At 32.2% G+C, this 19,311-nt stretch overlaps 2 protein-coding genes across 2 annotated transcripts; both read left to right on the forward strand.

Annotated features, from left to right (window-relative positions):
- Positions 1–7,476: 7,476 nt before the first annotated feature.
- LOC145107878 (uncharacterized) lies at positions 7,477–9,728 on the forward strand. Its single transcript, XM_079044833.1, has 8 exons — positions 7,477–7,712; positions 8,470–8,582; positions 8,676–8,747; positions 8,863–8,898; positions 8,973–9,018; positions 9,096–9,183; positions 9,310–9,367; positions 9,508–9,728. The coding sequence occupies exons 1-8, from the start codon at positions 7,634–7,636 to the stop codon at positions 9,556–9,558; spliced, it is 543 nt and encodes a 180-aa protein (XP_078900959.1). The 5' UTR covers positions 7,477–7,633; the 3' UTR covers positions 9,559–9,728.
- Positions 9,729–10,241: 513 nt separating this feature from the next.
- On the forward strand, positions 10,242–12,691 carry LOC145107879 (uncharacterized). The gene is made up of 8 exons (XM_079044834.1): positions 10,242–10,744; positions 11,220–11,332; positions 11,506–11,577; positions 11,684–11,719; positions 11,823–11,868; positions 11,947–12,034; positions 12,186–12,243; positions 12,385–12,691. Exons 1-8 carry the CDS (start codon positions 10,666–10,668, stop codon positions 12,433–12,435), a joined length of 543 nt encoding a protein of 180 aa, XP_078900960.1. The 5' UTR covers positions 10,242–10,665; the 3' UTR covers positions 12,436–12,691.
- The last annotated feature ends 6,620 nt before the right edge of the window (positions 12,692–19,311 follow it).

A 19,311-nucleotide genomic window follows, 5' to 3' on the forward strand; every position in this document is an offset into this window, starting at 1 on the left:
ATTTAAAAACCGCACCTTGCGGTTTGCGGTTCGGTTTGACCCTAAAACCGCACCAAACCGCACCATGCTCACCCTACCTTAGTATTCTCTTTGTAAAAAACTGATGGATGGTTAATAAAGTTTGCATATATGCTTCATCGTGTATATATGCCTTAAGTGTCTTGCATCAATTCATTTTGATCCAACAGAAACAAACATTAGAATTCAACTTTAAAGAGCAAACCAGAATTATCCATCTACTTTCAAGAATAAGCAAACACCAAAACCAACATTTTTGAAGATGATAACCAAAATTCCAAATCGATTTACCCCCCAAAATCCAATCGATTTATCCTAAATATCACTTTCAGATAAACACTTCCAAAAAGCAAAACCGATTTAGCCCTCAATCAATGCTATGAAACGAAGAAGAATCACATACCTTAGATTAGATTGTGGTGACGAACTGGTGTCACACCTGAATAAAGAGTGTGTTTGCGTTGGATGTGTGTGTAGAAGACGTCAACTAGATCAAAAGGGGGAATTGGAGGCTACACGTAAGTATTAAGAGATTGTGATTGGGAAGAAGACAGGTTGTGATAGGGAAGAAGCCTCTGCGATTGTAATTAAATTCAACACGTGATCTTGAACTGCAATTTAGAACTAAGGACAATATTGTCCATTTGTCCATTTGGTTATTTTTAGTTTTAGCGATTTTAAAATGGTAAAAAAAATTATAAATCAACAAAAATTATCAAATAAATATATTTGAATATATATGCTATTAAAAAACGTTGAAAATGACAAATACGATATTTAGATGTTTAACAAAGACATAGTGTATAAACAAATATTATCAAAATTATTATCAAATGTATACAGGACATTATCAATGATGATATGAAGACAAAAGACTTTAGAAGATGCTCTATGATTACATGAAAAATGATGGTAATTATAAATGACAATTTTTTCAATATATATCTCAACGATGCTTTTCTTTGGCTTGCTTTTCGAAATTTCATTTTGGCCTGCGGTAATGTAATCAGGATTTTCATAATTTTTTTCTATGAAAGCAAGAGATGGAAAGTTTTGTTTTAAATTATGCCTTATTCCATGAGATCTAGAAGCACTTTAACAACTTTATCTCTCTCTATTTCCGTAACTTTTTGTTACTTCTTTAAAAGGGGAACGAAGATCAAGATCTTTCTTAGAAGTCGGCAATATTTTCATGTGGCAAAAGATGACTTACTAAATAATGCAATTGGATGCAAATGGATAGTTGAGAATTGAGATTTTGTGAAATTTGAGACAAAAAGCTTTTTTATTTCATTAATCCTTGAATATCACATTAAATAGTTAAAACAACAAAAAAAACCATTATTTATATGTCTTATTTTGTTTTAACTTCTATTTTTTTATGAGACTAATATTATAAAAGCCCTAAATTTTTAAAGAGTAATTGAAAAAGCCCTAATATTTTTTTTACTATTGCTATGGTCACAACTTTCTTGCAGAATTATTACTCTAGCCCACTTAACGAGTTTCATGGTTAATTTTTTTGCAAAATCAGTCCTAAAAAGTTCAAATTTGGTCCCTGAGGTTTGCAAAAAATTACACCACATGGTTTTTTAACTTTATTTTTCGTTTTTTGTGTACTTTATTTATTTTCGGTTTTTTTATAAATATATATACATTTTTTATTTTCTTTTGTTATATATACTTTATTTATTTTTATTTTTTTTTTTAACTTTTCAACAATGTGGTTTTTTTACCTTTTGTTTTCTATTTTTTTAGTGTATATATAGAGTATATTAGAGTTTTTTTTTTCATTTTTCTTTTCGTATTATATTTTTAATTTTTTGTTTTCCAATTATTTGTTTTTATTTTTATTTTTTTGTATTTTTAACTTTTTATTGACCTTTTTCAAAAAATTTAAAATGTATTAATATATTAGAGTATATTAAAATTTTGATAATTTATAGTTTTTGTAATTTTTTTATTTTTATTCAAGTAAATAAAATAGTTATGTTTATATTTGTAATTTCGGTCCAACTTATTTTTTCTTTTTATTCTTTTTTTTTTCTTTAGAGCTATTATATTTATGTTACGAAATAATAAAAATTAAAAAAAATTAGCTTGTTTATTGAGAATTAGTGTTTCAATGTGTTATATAACTTGCAAATTAAATCATATTTCTATATGTGATATCAATAGTTAAAATTCAAGATAATATTTTTAAATTTGATAATAGACTAAAAGAAAGAAAAAAATATATAATAATAGTCGGTCTCTATAAAAAAATTTGTTATAGTAATTTAAATTGAATTAAAGTTTGTTTACTTGAATCAAAATAAATAAAAAACATTAGAAAAACAATAAATAACTAAAATAGAAAAAAAATAGAAAACAAAAGGTAAAAAAAAACAAATTGTTGAAAAATAAAGTTAAAAAAAAGAAAATAAAAAATGTATATATATTTATAAAAAAAACCGAAAATAAATAAAGTACACAAAAAACGAAAAATAAAGTTAAAAAACCATGTGGTGTAATTTTTTGCAAACCTCAGGGACCAAATTTGAACTTTTTAGGACTGATTTTGCAAAAAAATTAACCAAGTTAACCATGAAACTCGTTAAGTGGGCTAGAGTAATATTTCTGCAAGAAAGTTGTGGCCATAGCAATAGTAAAAAAAATATTAGGGCTTTTTCCAATTACGCTTTAAAAATTTAGGGCTTTTATGTCACACCCCCAAACCAAGGATGACGGAAACGTCCGGGGGTGGAGGACTTCATGTATAGTATCACAACAACGAATATAATAGTGCTCAAAGTAAATACAACCATCATAAATATAATTGAAAATGTTACACCATGGAATAAGTTTACATGTTTCAAAATCAATTACATTATGATGACAAAATGAAACGTTTGACGATTTATCGTCCCATCCTCAAAATGCTGTTGGTTTTCCTGTTTCACTGATTTCCTGAGAATACAAGTAGTTTTGAAAAAGTGTCAACAATTAAGTTGGTGAGTTCATAAGAGTTTTGTTTGAGAAAGAAACCGTTTTCCTTGTAAAAGCGACAAAGTATGTTTCCAGAAAATCCAATATTTTCTTTATTAAGTGAAATGAATGCTTCTATGTTATGCGATAATGAACCCTAGAGGGACCCATAGATTCATTCTATAATCGCCAAGTGTATATAAGTTATATAAAATTTAAGTTGAATAAACTATTGAATATAATGGGTCTGCCCTGGGTCCACAACCAAACAAGGAACAGGAGATGAGGCGGACCCACCAATTCTAAGTCGATTGTGACTAGATTCTTATATAACTCTATCATATACACTTAACAATTATAACTGAAGTCTAACAATTCTAGCTTTATGTAGTTTTAATAGAAATATGTTCCAAAGAAAATCCTATATTTTCCTTATAAAAGTTAGGTAGTCCTAAATCCCAGGACCGAAAATAAACAAGTATTTTTCCATACTTAAAGATATAAAAGCGATTTTAAATCGGCATAAACCCTTTTTAAAGTTTGGTAGTCCTAAATCCCAGGACCGAAAACAAGTATTTTTCCATACTTAAAGATATAAAAACGATTTTAAAGGTGGTCCTAAATCCCAGGACCGAAAACAAGTATATTTCCATACTTAAAGATATAAAAGCGATTTTAAATCGGCATAAAACCCTTTTTAAAGTTAGGTGGTCCTAAATCCCAGGACCGAAGATAAACAAGTATTTTTCCATACTTAAAGTATTTCCTGTGAGTTAAATCGACATAACTCGCTAATTTAAAAGTAAGAACCCGTAAATCTTATGATTTGTTAATACCACATGTGAGTTATTATAACCATACTATGACTCAGACGGCCTCGTAATACGACGTTCTTCAGGCGTCGCAAGTTAAATGACACTTGTCACCACAGACCTGCCGGTCTAGCTGTTGCATGCAGCTCAGGTGTGGGTTTGTCAAACCCAATATAGATCTATACACAACTATCACGTTCTCCCTACAAGAGACTCTGGTTACAATTTACCGGACTTTTGACTTTGTTACCATGAAGGTAACACGAAGCGAATGTCTCACAAATTTATTCATTAACAGATTTACGTGAACTTAACTGAAAACCTTTGGTAAATGAGTTTGAAATGTAAATGATACATAAACTATACCTATTATAGTTTATCCAAAACGTTTGTACTGAAAAAGAACTCTTTTATGAAAATACATTAGTGCTATGAATCCATAAACTATGCTTATTATAACTTATTATATGTGTTCGAAATGAATGAAGAATCTTATCATGAATGACTAAATTTCAGTTTATGATGATAAACTAACAAGAAATTACATTCAATATTTAGAACTTATTGTTATACACTTTGCTCAACATAATACAAAGTGTTATGAAAGTTAAAAGCTATTAACTAGTTTTTAAGCTTTCTGCACTGTTTTAGAAAAATCATATAAAAATCATACGAAGTCAAAAACTAAATCCGTAAATTCTGAGAGTTCATAAAATGTGTCTAGTTTATTCATAATTTTTATTATGATTTTTCTAAGTCTTTAACTTGTGTTAAAATGTTCATATTCACAGACTGGTCCGAATTTGTTTCTGAAATGATAGGCTGTTTTGTAAAAATCACCATAAATCATAGAAAAATCGTATGGTGATGAGCAAGTAGTCATTTTAAAGGTTTGAACCTGAACTATTTGCACCTAATACAGTTTTGAAAACTAAAATGTTTAAGTTGACCAAAACAGTCCGTGAATGGAGTTGAACTTTTCTGATGAAGGCTGTTAAATGAGTTTAGTTGTGTTCTTGGTGTTTTAACTTGTATTCCCCCCCTTAAAACTTAAGTAAAACATGAAAAGATAGGGGTATGAACTCACCTTGAGTGATTACAGTAGATGGATGATGAAGAAAAGAAGTGTTCAACTCAAGAACACTTAGATGATGCTTGAAGATTCGAAGATCTAACAACAAATATGACGATATTTGTGTAAGGAACTCACGATTTGAGTGAAGAAGTGTAAGGAAATCAAGTGTGGGGAGAGATTTACTTACCAAGGTAGGTGAAGAACTTCAAAATCAGCCTTGAATCTCGAAATCTAGAGAGAGAAGTGAGAGAGAATGAGTTTTTGCTTCTTAGTGAAGTGTGAGTGAATGGGAGGAGAGACAAGGGTTTTCTTACCCTTGAGTCAAAGTACTTGGCTGGAAAGAGGGGGAAAAAGGACAATGAAATGACCAGGTATGGTGGAAGGACAATGGCTGGTCATTGAGTGGGCATGGGTGGTTGCTTGTGTCATACATTAAAGCAAAGTCAACACTCCACCCAAAATATCCTACCCACTAATCTTGGATAAGATTTACACTAAAAAACGTGATTAATTATGAATTTAGGGGTCTTATATGTTAAAATATAATTTTGGGTGAAAATCCCGCGTTAAAATTATGTAAAACGGGCCTAAAATGAAGTCGTAGTCGAAAACCGGGAAGGAAAGGGCTATCTGCGAGACCTCTCGGTACTGGGCCGAGGTTCGGTCCTTGTTGCTGCTGGGCCCGAAGGCGAGGTGGAGCGAAATAGCCTAAAGGCGAAGGTCAGGAGCGAAAGCGAACTTTGGGTTCGGATCATCAGACTTCGGTTCGGTCCTAATGGTTTCGGTTCGGAAGGTTCGGTCCGAAGGGACCTTCGGGTTCGGTTCGCTGGCAGCTTCGGGTTCGGTCCGACTTAGTTCGGTTCTAAGCACTTTCGGTCCGAGAGGCTTCGGTCCTTAAAGGAGGGTTTCGGTTTGTTTAGGCTATTTTTCAAGAATTCTTCCCGTTTTGCGCCGTTTTTCACCAAGTTAAGTGTCGGGATGCCCGAAATGATTATAAGAAGTTAAAGGAACTTTTTGAGAGAGATTTGGGAGAGATCACACATACTTGGAGAGATTTGAGAGAGATTTCACATTCTTGGAGAGATTTCTCATATAGAGAGAGATTTGGGAGAGATTTCACATTCTTGGAGAGATTTCTCATACAGAGAGAGATTTGGGAGAGATTTCACATTCTTGGAGAGATTTCTCATACAGAGAGAGATTTGGGAGAGATTTCTCATTCAGAGAGAGATTTGGGAGAGATTTCTTTTGTGATTTTTTTGAGTGTTTGGCTCTGTAACGCAAGGTTTGTAAACCTCGTTAAGTCTTGTTATGATTGTTATATGCCCCCGAGGGTTAAGGAATAATGTTTTATCGAGTAGAGTCGTCACTTACCCTGATTAGGGTTTAGAATTTCCGAACACGTGAAAACTCTAAGTGATAATTTGTATGAGGATTGCGAGTTGTACAATAAGAAACATAATGGAAACCCTAATGTACAAGGGTTAGATGAGTTGACCGGTTTGACTTGTTGACTTTAGTTGACTTTGACTTAGCAAAAAATTGACGGTTGTCACATTTTATAATATTAGTCATTTTTTATGTCATTATATTTTGGATTTTTTTATTATTATTGGGTCATTGCCGTTAACCAACATGTTAGTTTATCCGTTCTTTTTTCATTTGATCTCAACATTTATGTCTCCATTTGTGTTTTGCCTAAACATTTTATTTGTTTCCTATATGCCATTATTTTTTAGAAAAAATTTCATTTTTAACCATAAATGTTTTAAAACTAATACCTAGAAAAAAAAAAGAAAAAAAGAAAAAAAAAGGAGATGAATATAAGAGTCAAAGTACAACTTTTTGAGCGGCGCAACATTTTAGTTAGTAAGCCATTAGCTCTTTTTCTTTGTATTATCATCGTTTGTTGTATTTAATTTGTTAATTCATTCGTAATTTGTCTAAGAAACAATTGACTACTTATAGTGATATATTTGTTGAGAAACCAAAAAATGAGATGGTGGTACGCATAATTTTAAGGGTTAAATGTAATAAATAAAATTATACATTTTTCATTTTTCCCTTTTTTTCCCATAATTATTAATTCTTAGATGTCATATTTGAGACTTACACTAGGGTATTGTTTGTTATTTAATAGGTAAAATATTTGGAGTCTGTAACTTATATTTGTAGACATATGCAGAAGAATATATGGATTAAACTTCTGTAGTAAAAAAAATATTGTTTTTTATAGTTTGCAAGTTGTTAAAATAAACTGATTATTTTGAACTTAAAAAAGTTTTTCTAACACTAAAATTTAAATAAAATATTTTTCCGTATATATGCTTTATTGATTATAAACTAAATAATCAGTAACCGACTTTTAATAAATGTTACTACTTTAATTTTGGTTAAAAGAACCATGACAAAAAAAGTAAAGTAGTTATTTTAACGATGTCAATATTTTTCTTTTTTAATTTGTAAATCTTTTTTAGAAACTGACATCTAAATATCAGGGTTAAATGCAAAAAAGATGTTAGAAACAAACAGCCCCACAAATATTATTTTTTTCCCAAAATATAGCAAGATATAAGGAAAAAAATGGGGTTGAAACAGAATAATAACTCTATAATCTAAATATTAAAAAGAACTGTTGGAAGTTTTGTTGAGAATTCGATAAACGTTCAATCACGCTCAGTCCCCTAGTTAAAGGTTGATTTTTGAAACCGGAGTCAAAGTGAAGTCGCAAGTAGATTAGAAAGATCGAAACTTTAGGACGATGGGTTTCATCGGAGATTCGATTGCTTCGTTGAAGTCCATTAAAGTCAGACAAGCCTTAGAGCAGGCCATCACTCTGGGTAAGCTACCTATCTCTGTCCATTAAATGTAACCTAGATGTATAGCTTTACTGTTTGATTTCTGCTGCATATGATATGAGAATTCTGTTATCCCCATTTTCATCATCTGGATTCTTCCGTTCTCAAAATATCGATCAGATTTTTTATACCCTTTGTTGTATCAGTGTAGAATGTTGCTTCCGAATTAGGGCTGGTTCTTATCATCCCGAAAATGTGCAAGGTTAATATGAAAGGGAACGTGGATGAAAACTTAACTTAGAAAGAATGTATCAAGAGGAAAGGATTTTAATTTGTTTTTTGCGTTGAATTGGGAAATGCAATCAACCCTAGTATCTTAATATATATCTGTGAAATGCAAATCCTTACAAGCAATCGACATTAGAAGTCAAGAAACCAAACTTTGGTTTCATCGACTAATTTCATTGAATCTGTTGTATCGACATCATCTGGTTTGAGCTCTTTGGTTTTCAAACTTATGGAGAAAACCTAAATTTGCATTAAAGGAGCAGTTTCAGAGCACTCTTTGTGTATAACTCACAACTTTAAGTTTTTATATTTGTGAGTGGGATTCTAGTTCCAATCAAGATTGTTTCTTGAAATAACTTGAATTACTATTAGTTGTTTTTATTAATATGGTGTAAGAAACGACCTATTAAGCTTAATGGTGACATGCCAATGTAAAATAAAAAATGTGACTTGATATATTGATTTTTTATCAGATTAGTTAAGTTAAGATACATTTTGGTTTTGACTTCAGGTATGATTGTTTCATCTGCACTAATTCTATGGAAGTTTTTGATATGTGTGACTGGTAGTGAATCACCTGTTGTAGTTGTTCTTTCTGAAAGCATGGAGCCTGCATTCCAAAGGGTAAGTTTGTCCAATTCACTTGGTAAGAATTCTTTAATTTCTTCTTCATATATTTTCTTGAAACTGATGTCCAATTATATTTTATATTATCAGGGAGATATTCTATTCTTACGAATGGGTGAAGACCCTATTCGAGCAGGTGAAATTGTTGTGTTCAACATTGATGTAAGACTTCCAATTTCTTTTTGTTACCCTAATATTTTATCACTCTTATCACTTTTTTTTTATTAATCTCTAAGCTTCTTCCTTTTTTTTTTTTTTTTAAATAAATTTCATTCAGCGTCGCGAGATTCCCATTGTTCATCGTGTGATCAAGGTATTACATTTTTATAAGTTTCCACCAAGTAACATGATGTTTCTTTAACTGTATATTATTGATTCTTTTTACAGGTTCATGAACGTAATGATACAACAGATATTGATGTACTTACAAAAGGTATTATTTTGTATAAATTTAGAACAATTTTCATGCAAGTGTTCTTTTATGACAATCTCTTTCTCAATCTTTCTCAGGGGATAATAATGATCAGGACGACCGAGTTCTATATGCGCCAGGTCAGCAATGGCTTCAAAGGCAGCATATCATGGGTAGAGCCATTGGGTAAGACCAACACGTTTAGATTCAGTAATATATTTGGAAGTCATACTATAAAGTCAACCAGTCAACTATCTTTTTGGCTTTTGATACTACTTTGTTTCAAAATCTAAAAGCACCATTTATTTGCAGGTTTTTACCTTATGTTGGTTATGTAACAATAATAATGACTGAAAACCCCATTTTAAAGGTATGTTATAGTAAAATGTTGTGACTTGTTATAGTAAAAAACGAGTGTATAACTACAATGCTATAAAATGGAGAAAATAGAAAGTCCATTGCTATTTCTTGGTTTTAGACCCAATTCTGATTGATGTTGGCTTCTTGCAGTATGTTCTTATTGGCGCTTTGGGTTTACTGGCGCTCACATCCAAAGATTGATAACCAAGATTCCGGAAGTTGCCAGAAACGATTCCTTTTATTCACACTTTTTTTTTTTTTTCCATACCCATATTTATCAGAGGTTAATTGTCAATTGAGAAATAGTGGTTCTGAATAGATTCAATCCTAACGTCATGAAAATAAAAATTGCAGCCATTTGATTTTGGACATCACCTACAGTGAAACCATTAAAAAATTACTGGTTACGATCAAAAGGGGGATGAATAGTTTACATTATGTCGATATAGTATAAAATAAAATTACAAAAATGGTCTTTAGATAATAGCAAGGAATATAAAAATTGCATAAATTAGCCATGTATAATAGTCAAATTATAGAAATGGTCCAAGTGTGTAAAATAAAATTATAAAATGGTCCATATGTAATAGTAAAACTACAGAAACTGTCCATATATCTTTAATCTTTGTAGGAAATAACATTTAGTATTAGTTAGTTAGTCAAAAATAACTTTTTGCACCTATAGAATTTATGAACTTCCACTCCAACATACATGTTTAAAACCCTTGTTTTGCATAAGATCCTACATCTCTTTTAAAACAAATAGCAAATAATTAATAATGAAAAAATAAAAATACTATTAATCTTTAATTAAAAATAGACAACTAATGGTTACTTGATTATTAATATTGAGTTCGACAATATACCAAACTGATAATAATTTATTATACGGTCATATTTAAAAAATACGAATTCTAAATAATAGCACAGTATTTTGAAAAATTGGCGAAGTGGGATGCCTAGTAGGCAAGCCCGTGAGCAGTACCTACACGTGGCAAGATATGACTTGCTGAATGATGCAACTGGATGGCAGCCCGGTTAAGGTTGAAAACTGAAGCAAATGGAAACTGTTGTGAAATCTTAGACAAAACTTTACTGTGACTTTTATAGTTTTATTGCATTAAGTCGTTTAACCCTTGATTATTATATTAAATAAAATGTGTAATTTAAATATTAATATTAAAAGAATTGTTAAGAATTCCATAGACGTTCAATCACCCAACCCTGTGAAAGGTTGATTTATGAAATCGGAGTCAAAGTGAAGTCGGAAGCAGATTAGAATTTAGAAAGATCGAAAGTTTAAAAACGATGGGTTTCATCGGAGATTCGATCGGTTCGTTGAAGTCCATTAATGTCAGACAAGCATTAGAGCAGGCCATCACCCTGGGTACGCTACCCTATCTCTTTCTACAACATGTAACCTAGATGTATACCTTCACTCATTCATTTCTGATTTCTGATTTCTGATTTCTGCATATGATACGAGAAATCTGTTATCCCCATTTTCATGTATTTCGATTCTTTTGTTCTCAGATTTTTTATACTTATGGAGAAAACCTAAATTTGCATTGAAGGAGAAGTTTCAGAGCATTCTTATTGTATACAATTAGGAAGATAAAGCATCAACACTCTTGTATAACTCATAATTTTAAGTTTTTATATCTGTGAATGAAACTCTGGTTCTAATCAAAATTGATTGTTAAAACAACTGAATAACTGTTGGTTGTTGTTTTTTTTAATGGTGTAAACAACAATCTAGATTTAAGCTTAATGGTGACATGCCAATGTAAAATGTGCCTTGATATATTGATTTTTTTTTATCAGATTACTTAAGTTAAGATACATTTTGGTTTTGACTTCAGGTATGATTGTTTCATCTGCACTAATTCTATGGAAATTTCTAATGTGTGTGACTGGTAGTGAATCACCTGTTGTGGTTGTTCTTTCTGAAAGCATGGAGCCTGCATTCCAAAGGGTAAGTTAGTCCAATTTATTAATCTTCTTTTTGACTTGTGGATGTACAATTTTTACAGAAATCTTTATAAGTTTCCACATCAAGCAACTAACTTGGTAAGATGTATGAATTCTTTAATTTCTGCTTCATATATTTTCTTGAAACTGATGACCAATTATATTTTATATTTTCAGGGAGATATTCTGTTCTTACGAATGGGTGAAGACCCTATTCGAGCAGGTGAAATTGTTGTGTTCAACATTGATGTAAGACTTCCAATTTCTTTTTGTTACCCTAATATTTTATTACTCTTATCACTTTTCTGATTAATCTCTAAACTGTTTCATTTTTTTTTAAATAAATTTCATTCAGCGTCGCGAGATTCCCATTGTTCATCGTGTAATCAAGGTATTACGTTTTATAACCCTTGAGTTTCCACCAAGTAACATGGAGTTTCTTTTTATTCATTTGCTAATTTGAAGTGTATATATATTATTGGTTCTTTGTACAGGTTCATCAACGTAATGATACATCAGATATTGATATTCTTACAAAAGGTATTATTTTGTATAAATTTAGACCAATTCTCATGCCAAGTCTTCTTTTATGACAATCTCTTTCTCAATCTCTCTCAGGGGATAATAATCCTACGAATGACCGAGGTCTATATGCGCCAGGTCAGCAATGGCTTCAAAGGCGCCATATCATGGGTAGAGCTGTTGGGTATGAGCAAAACATCTGTCACATGCTTTAGATTCAGTACTATTTGGAAGTCATACTATAAAGTCAACCAGTCAACTATCTTTTTGGCTTTTTAAATTATTTCCAATATATCTATTTTGTTTCAAGAACTAAAAACACCATTTATTTGCAGGTTTTTACCTTATGTTGGTTATATTACAATCGTAATGACTGAAAAACCCATTATAAAGGTATGTATACTTTCTGATTTTTGAAAGTATAAAGTTGTAATAATAAAAAATGAAAGTATAATGCTATAAGACATAGAAAATAGAAAATACATTGCTATTTCTTGCATTTAGTCAATTCTGATTGATGTTGGCATCTTGCAGTATGTTCTTATTGGTGCTTTGGGTTTTCTGGCTCTTACATCTAAAGATTGATAACCAAGATTCCAGAAGTTTCCATTTCTATACACATATTTATCAGAGGTTAATTGGCAGTTGAGAATAGTAGTTTTGAATAGATTCAATCTTAACATCAAGAAATAAAACCAGTCATTTGAGGTTGGATGTTATGTTATAGCTGCCCATTTTTTCATTCAGGTAGAAGAAAACTAAATTTGTTGGGTTTTAGGTGTCATTTATAAAGATTTTTTAAAGTTTTAGTTAACAATCAAATATTTTTATTCAAAAACAATTCCACTTGGCATTATAGTTTGTTCAGAATACATGTAAGAAGCGAGTTTCTATATGCTAAGACTACTTTTAGTGGTAGCTTTTGGCAAAACTTTTTACTATTTGAAAAAGTTTTTAGATAGTTTTTAACCATTGAAAATGAAAGCCTTTTTTAATAGGTCAGACCGTTTGGTAAAGTATTTCTTTTATAATTTTGTCTTTTTTGACTTTTACATTTAATAACATTTCATTTTCCACCTTACTTATAACCCGATACTAAGTTTTTTCTTAGTTAATCTATTTAATTAAATGAACAAACTAGAAATAAAAAATATTTATAAAAAGTTATATAATTAAAAAGTACTAGTCATAACTTTCAAAATAACACAAATAGAAAGATTAAAAAACATTGTGCTACATTGATTTTTACATTTATTTAGATATTAATGCCAATTAATATTATTTTTCGTATGTATAAAATGACAAATTATTTGAGAAACTTTATATAACATTTAAATAGATAATGATGAATAAGTTAATTTGTGAAAAAAAAAAAAAAAATTTGAAAAGGTGTAACCATTTGTGAAGGTTTGTGACAATATGTTTTTATTAAATAATCTTCTAAATATTTACAAATTACTCCGCCCTTTAATCTTAGAAAATGTAAAAGGATACTAATATAGCCTTAAAATGGGTGTTAAGCCCCAAACATGAAACCTTGATTTGCTCAACATCTAGTTACGATGTTCTTGAATCGAAACTTCAATGCATTTAAGTGGTTATTTTTTTTACCCATTAAGTTTTGTATTTAGCTGAATTAATAATGTTTGTCTGGTAAACATGTGATGTACATGATGTCTATTTCTTTTTCAGGCTAAATGAACTCAATTGTCAATATTTAAGTAAATGTTCATTTTACCATCGAATTTAAAAATAATGGTACATAAAAAATGACTTGCAAATAAACAATACACCATAACCTATTTACATATCGAAAAATACAAAATATCAAAATGTTAAAAAAAAAAAAAACTCATATCAAGTCATTACATGTGTCTAGTTATTTTAAATCAAATCATAAAAAGTAAAAAGTAATACATATGACGCTTCCTGAATTTGGATTTTTAGAAATGCATCAACATTGTAACATGTTATCATACAGTTTGGATTTCTTTAAAAGTAATTTATAAAATATTTGCTTTTCAAAAATGCATAAAAATATATTCATAAAACAAATCAAAATGTAAAAACAAAAAACCAATCTACACCAAATCAATCTATCCAAATGTGTATGCAATGAAAACGGTTTAATATGCTTTTGGTGAATGAAATATAATTATTAATAAATTAGTATATTATATATATTCATACTTTATGAAACAAACATACAGTTTAAAATATTATTTTTTAAATAATAAAATAAAAATCATAATTCAAAATTAAAATTGCACCATAAAATCGTTAGTATTGATCGCATGTTATATTGGATCAAGAAATTATATAATTAAATAAAAAATTTAAATAACATTAAATAGTATACATATATCTTTATATATGTTTTCACTTTTCGTATTAGTGATAGTGAATGCCTCCACCTATGATAGACCCGGTAAGTATAAATTTATAAACAAAACTGTAAAATTAATCATCATGGTTTGTAAAAAATTGTGGAAATAGACCCAAAAAGTTTTCAACTTGCATGAAAAGTCTAAAATCAGAAAATTATCATGATTTTGGTCCTAAAAACCTAAAAAGACTGTTTTAACCTTACTGTTGTTTTTACATTTTCTTTATGTATTTTAGTATTTATATACATATAAAAAAATAAAAACGAAAATACCACCCACCCTTCTCCATCTACCCCCTCCCCCGCCCCCATTCTCTTCCTTTTTTTCTTTTCTTTGACTCTCTCTCTCTCTCTCTCTCATCCTCTTTTTCCTCATCTTCTTACTTATTAATCAACATGCAAATCAAATGAAAAAATCCAGATCAAAGAGACAAACTCTTATAAAAAATGAATTCAGAATCAGGAAGCATCAACATCAAATTGCACATAGCGTACATGCAACTCGAAACCCGAATGAAGAAAAAACCCATATTGTATATGTGTTAAGCAACCTTCATGTGACATCTCCATTTTCACGGCCAGAAAAGACCGATTTTGTTTATGCTTTATAAAAATCAGAGTATATTTTTAAAGAAATATATTGCGGAATTTGTTCCCAGAAAAACATGATAAATATATTATCCAGTCATTTCCGAAGAAATGTATTTTTATTCATTTTAAAACTTTGGGATGTCATCGTCAATACTAAAACATAAGCATAAACAGACCTTACATTTATTTACACTAGCGATCTAGATCTCCTTTAATCTCTCAGTGTAAAGTAGCTTCGTATCGACACCTGTGATACAAATAAGTTTGAGTGGATCAGGTTGGGAAACCTGGTGACTACATAGGGTTTGCAACCCACAATAATATAATTATTATGTTTAATCATCAAACAATTAACCCAATTACCCATCCCCATTATCTTCTTTATTCCTAATTACTTTCCCTAAGGATTTATCCTAAGGGTCATCTCCTACATCCTATTTACCTCTCATCTCCTTACATCGCATTTCCTTATATGTTTGTTCCTAAGGACTTTTCCTAAGGATCATCGCCTACATCGTATAGACAGTACTGATTCGGGGATTACTCCCTCAATACGTGTCCAGTAAGGGTTAGGGTATCATCGCATGAATACGTAGTTACAACATCGCGTGAACTCGTAATTCATAGTAAGGGCTTAGAGTATCATCGCATGAATACGTAGTTACAACATCGCCTGAACTCGTAATTCATAGTAAGGGGTTAGAGTATCATCGCATGAATATGTAGTTACAACATCGCCTGAACTCGTAATTCATCACCTAAAGGTTATGACCCTGCTGGTGTTTCCACATGACTGTCTAGAATAGTCAGTGGTCGCCATCTATACTCTGGTAGATGACTACATCGCCGGTCAAGGTTATGGTATCTCCTCTCATCTCACATCACCTATTTATCATCACCTATCTATCATCACCTAATCATCATCACCTTTCTATCATCTCCTAATTATCATCACCTTTCTATCATCAACTAATTATTATCACCTTTCTATCATCACCTATCTATCATCACCCGTTGCTACCCAATATATATTTATAAGTATAAAAATACGTATACAGTTTAAATCATGTAAACATGTATAAATCGTTTATCCAGCATAGATATCAAGAACACAGATAATATGCACACATAACACGTAATTTATATTAAATACTTCATATCTATGCGTAAGATGAAAATAACTATGCACTCACCTTAATAGCGTGAGTCGATAGAATCTAACTAAAAACGGTCAGCGGTTCATAATCGTTGGGCTGGGGATGCGAAATGCCTTCAGCAAACGAGAGAGAGAGAGAGAAAAGAAATGGTGTAAGGAATGAAAGGACTGAACTTGCTATTTATAGGCAGTTCTGGGCCCATTCACGTCATGAACATGATAGGTTCATGTCGTGAACTTACATGAGTCACCCCGTAGCTTTAACACGTGTTTTCTAGCCTCGATTAGTGTCCTTGACACATTTCACGTAGTGAACTTCATGTTCACGTCGTGACTTAAGGCGACTAGGGTTTCAGCCACGTGTCATGTTCTCAACAAATGCATCTTCGGAAGGCCATAACTTTTGCATACGAGCTCCGTTTTTGACGTTCTTTATATCCACGCGAAGGTGGAGACGTAATCTACAACTTTTCTTTAGAACCCTAAGGCTAAAAAGTATTCTATCATAAACTCACTTTTTACGATTCCTGGTGTCGTGCCGGTTTTGGCGAAACTTCGACAGGTCATAACTTGTTCGTTAACTCGGATTTCGACGTTCTTTATATGTACGGAAACCTTATGACATATACTAAAACTTAGTTAAGATTATTTATTCTAAATAATCCTCTATCAAAAAGTCATTTTTGACGCTTATCGTCTCTAAATTGACTGCCGAATCTGCGGGCGTTATACTTCACCATCTTCAACCCATATTCTTAAACAAATTGTATACAAAACCAACAAACAGAAGGAGAAAGGTTTTAAACTTGCAAACAAAAGAATGAGATGGGGTTTTAATTTGAAGGAGGAGATGTGTTTCTCATTTAATCTCCATGAATTAGTAATTGATTTTTCTGGGTTGTTAATCCATTTTTTGAGTTTGTGATGAACGAGTAATGAAAGTACAACACCTTTATGCCAAAGCTTAGTGAGTTACCCAAAATACCACCACACAAACATATAACAACATGTGTATTGGGTCCACAACCATCAGGTTAGATTACCCTAAGCCTAAAACATGAGTCTGGATTGCCTTTTTGGCCCACAACTCATGTCTAGTTTGCTCCCGAGCCTACAACATAAGTCTTGCTTTCCCTTTCTGGACCACATCTTTTGTCTGGCTTGCTTTCGGGTTTGTTGGCTTCCGCACAGAGAAGTATTGCCTCAACCCAACTACATTATGTCAACATATGAAACAGATAAAACATATAACAACAAACAGATAATCATGTAACTCTTAACATATCACTATAGTATAACAACATCCTACACCAGGATACATAATCTACTGGGTTGACATTGGTGCCTTCAACCCACAAGTATAGTAAGGAAACTCACCTCACAGTCTGAAATGTAGCTGAACATATCATAGCTCTAACTGCTGACTCTACAAGTCACCTATACAACAAACAGTGACCTAATCTCAAATTACTGCTCAAAATACCCAAAATACCCCTATGTCAAACTTAGTCAAAATCCTGGTCAAAGTCAAGGTCAAAAAGTCAAAGATCCCACTTAGGTTGAGTACGCCCTGTGTACTCCCCTCTACGCCCAACGTAGTTGATGCCTTTCATGTTACGGGCTCCAAACCTAGTACGTGCAACGTACCTCCAGTTATGCCCAACGTACTAGCGTTGAATCCAAAACTCAACATTAAGTCCTTATTGCATAAAGCCAAAACACTAAACTTCAGATCCAGGTAAAAAGGGACGTCTTAATGGATAAAGTCTCCGACTTTACCCATTTGCATGCATACAAGAGGGTATAAACTCAAACCCTTGGTCCAAAAGTCGTCTAAAACTCCAAAACTCTTGCATGGCTTAATGAGAGTGTCCAAGCTCTCACTTTTATGAATCCATGAGCTCAAAACTAAAGAAACTACATTTCAAGGACCTGTAGTAGCTCATACTCCATTAGATCAAAACTATGGGACCAAAAATGTACACAAACTCTAGACTAGCAAGATCTAAGCAAATAACTCATCAAGTTCCAAGCTTTATACCTTCAAATGATGCTTGAGGGTGAGATACTCATGGATCTAGGTTGCCTTGAGCTTCCAAGATGATTCCACTTCTTTTCTCCTTCCTTCAAAAATACAAAAAATGCACTCTCAAGCTCAAAAAGGCTCATACAAAGGATTAGGGTTTGCAAGCGACGATTTGGGAGATGGAGGATGATGAGGAAAGAGGTCTTGAAGAGATAATGATGTTTAAATAGGGCTCAAACCCTAAAATTTAGGATTTGGACATCTGCCATGTACACCCAGCGTACGCATAAGTATGTCCATCGTACACGTAAAAATACGCGTCCCATATAAGGGAGCAATGGGACCAATTTGCAAGAAAATTTCACTTTGGGATAAAAATGTAAATTCACCTGAACAATGAATGTTACATGGAGTACCTTCGAAGGTATTTGTTGACTTTTAATCCAATGATGGCAGATCATGATGGGGTTCGTATTAGGAGATGTGGTGCAATGGAGGAAAATGGGTGGTGGTGGCTGCTGGTGTAACTGGAGTGTGTGAGAAAGGGAAAGTGAGAATCGACTCATGATGGGGGCTTTTTTCTTGTTTAGTGTGTGTGATGTCTGGTGGTGATGATGGAGGAAACTTAGGGTTAGTGGTACATGTGAACGGTGTGACGTTGGCGTTGATGGTGGCAGTGGGATGGGGTTAGGGTTTCTCGTCTCGATAGAAGGTAGAAATGGGGTGACATAGGGGTGATAGATGCCGGTGCCAATATAGGTAGACTTCCGGGGGGTCGATTATACAGTTGAAAGGGAAGAACACCTGGGTGAGTATGCAAGGGTTAATGGGGTACCCTCTTCTAGGTTGTAGTGACGTAAGGTGAGTGATGGTAACAGAGGGCTGTCGGAGGGTGGAGGTAGCGATGGTGTCAGGAGGGTGGAGATAGCGACAACTTCAGGAGGCTGGCGGTTACGGAGGTTTACCGGAGATTGAAGAGAGTAAGGAGGGAGACAGAAGATAAATGGGAGAAACGACGACTGAAAAATGTGTAGATGATTTTAGGGTTTTCACAAAAGGAAATCTACAATAAGCTACAAATGAAAAGCGTATATGATTTCAAGTAAGTAATAAGCATAACATGTTTGTATATGATGTATGAGTTTTGTACGTCTTAAATTTCAAGAAAAATGTAATATGTTTTATATAATAGTAGAGATTACTAGTGCTTATTCACCATCGTACTACGACCTTAATCTAATAATTACTCAAGATTTGGTGCTAAAGTTGTTGCAGATGAATGTGCATTTTCAAACAAAAGAA

The sequence above is a fragment of the Lactuca virosa genome, chromosome 4, assembly GCF_052849685.1.
Source record: "Lactuca virosa cultivar CGN04683 chromosome 4, Lactuca_virosa_CGN04683_v6, whole genome shotgun sequence".
Classification (NCBI taxonomy): Eukaryota; Viridiplantae; Streptophyta; class Magnoliopsida; order Asterales; family Asteraceae; genus Lactuca; species Lactuca virosa.

Bases quoted from the DNA above. Each gene is read 5' to 3' on its own strand.
- LOC145107878 (XM_079044833.1), top strand. From the start codon at position 7,634: ATGGGTTTCATCGGAGATTCGATTGCTTCGTTGAAGTCCATTAAAGTC. The intron at 8,899-8,972 runs GTATTACATTTT...TTCTTTTTACAG, and splicing joins TTGTTCATCGTGTGATCAAG to GTTCATGAACGTAATGATAC. The intron at 9,184-9,309 runs GTAAGACCAACA...ATTTATTTGCAG, and splicing joins ATCATGGGTAGAGCCATTGG to GTTTTTACCTTATGTTGGTT.
- LOC145107879 (XM_079044834.1), top strand. From the start codon at position 10,666: ATGGGTTTCATCGGAGATTCGATCGGTTCGTTGAAGTCCATTAATGTC. The intron at 10,745-11,219 runs GTACGCTACCCT...TTTTGACTTCAG, and splicing joins AGAGCAGGCCATCACCCTGG to GTATGATTGTTTCATCTGCA. The intron at 11,333-11,505 runs GTAAGTTAGTCC...TTATATTTTCAG, and splicing joins TGGAGCCTGCATTCCAAAGG to GGAGATATTCTGTTCTTACG.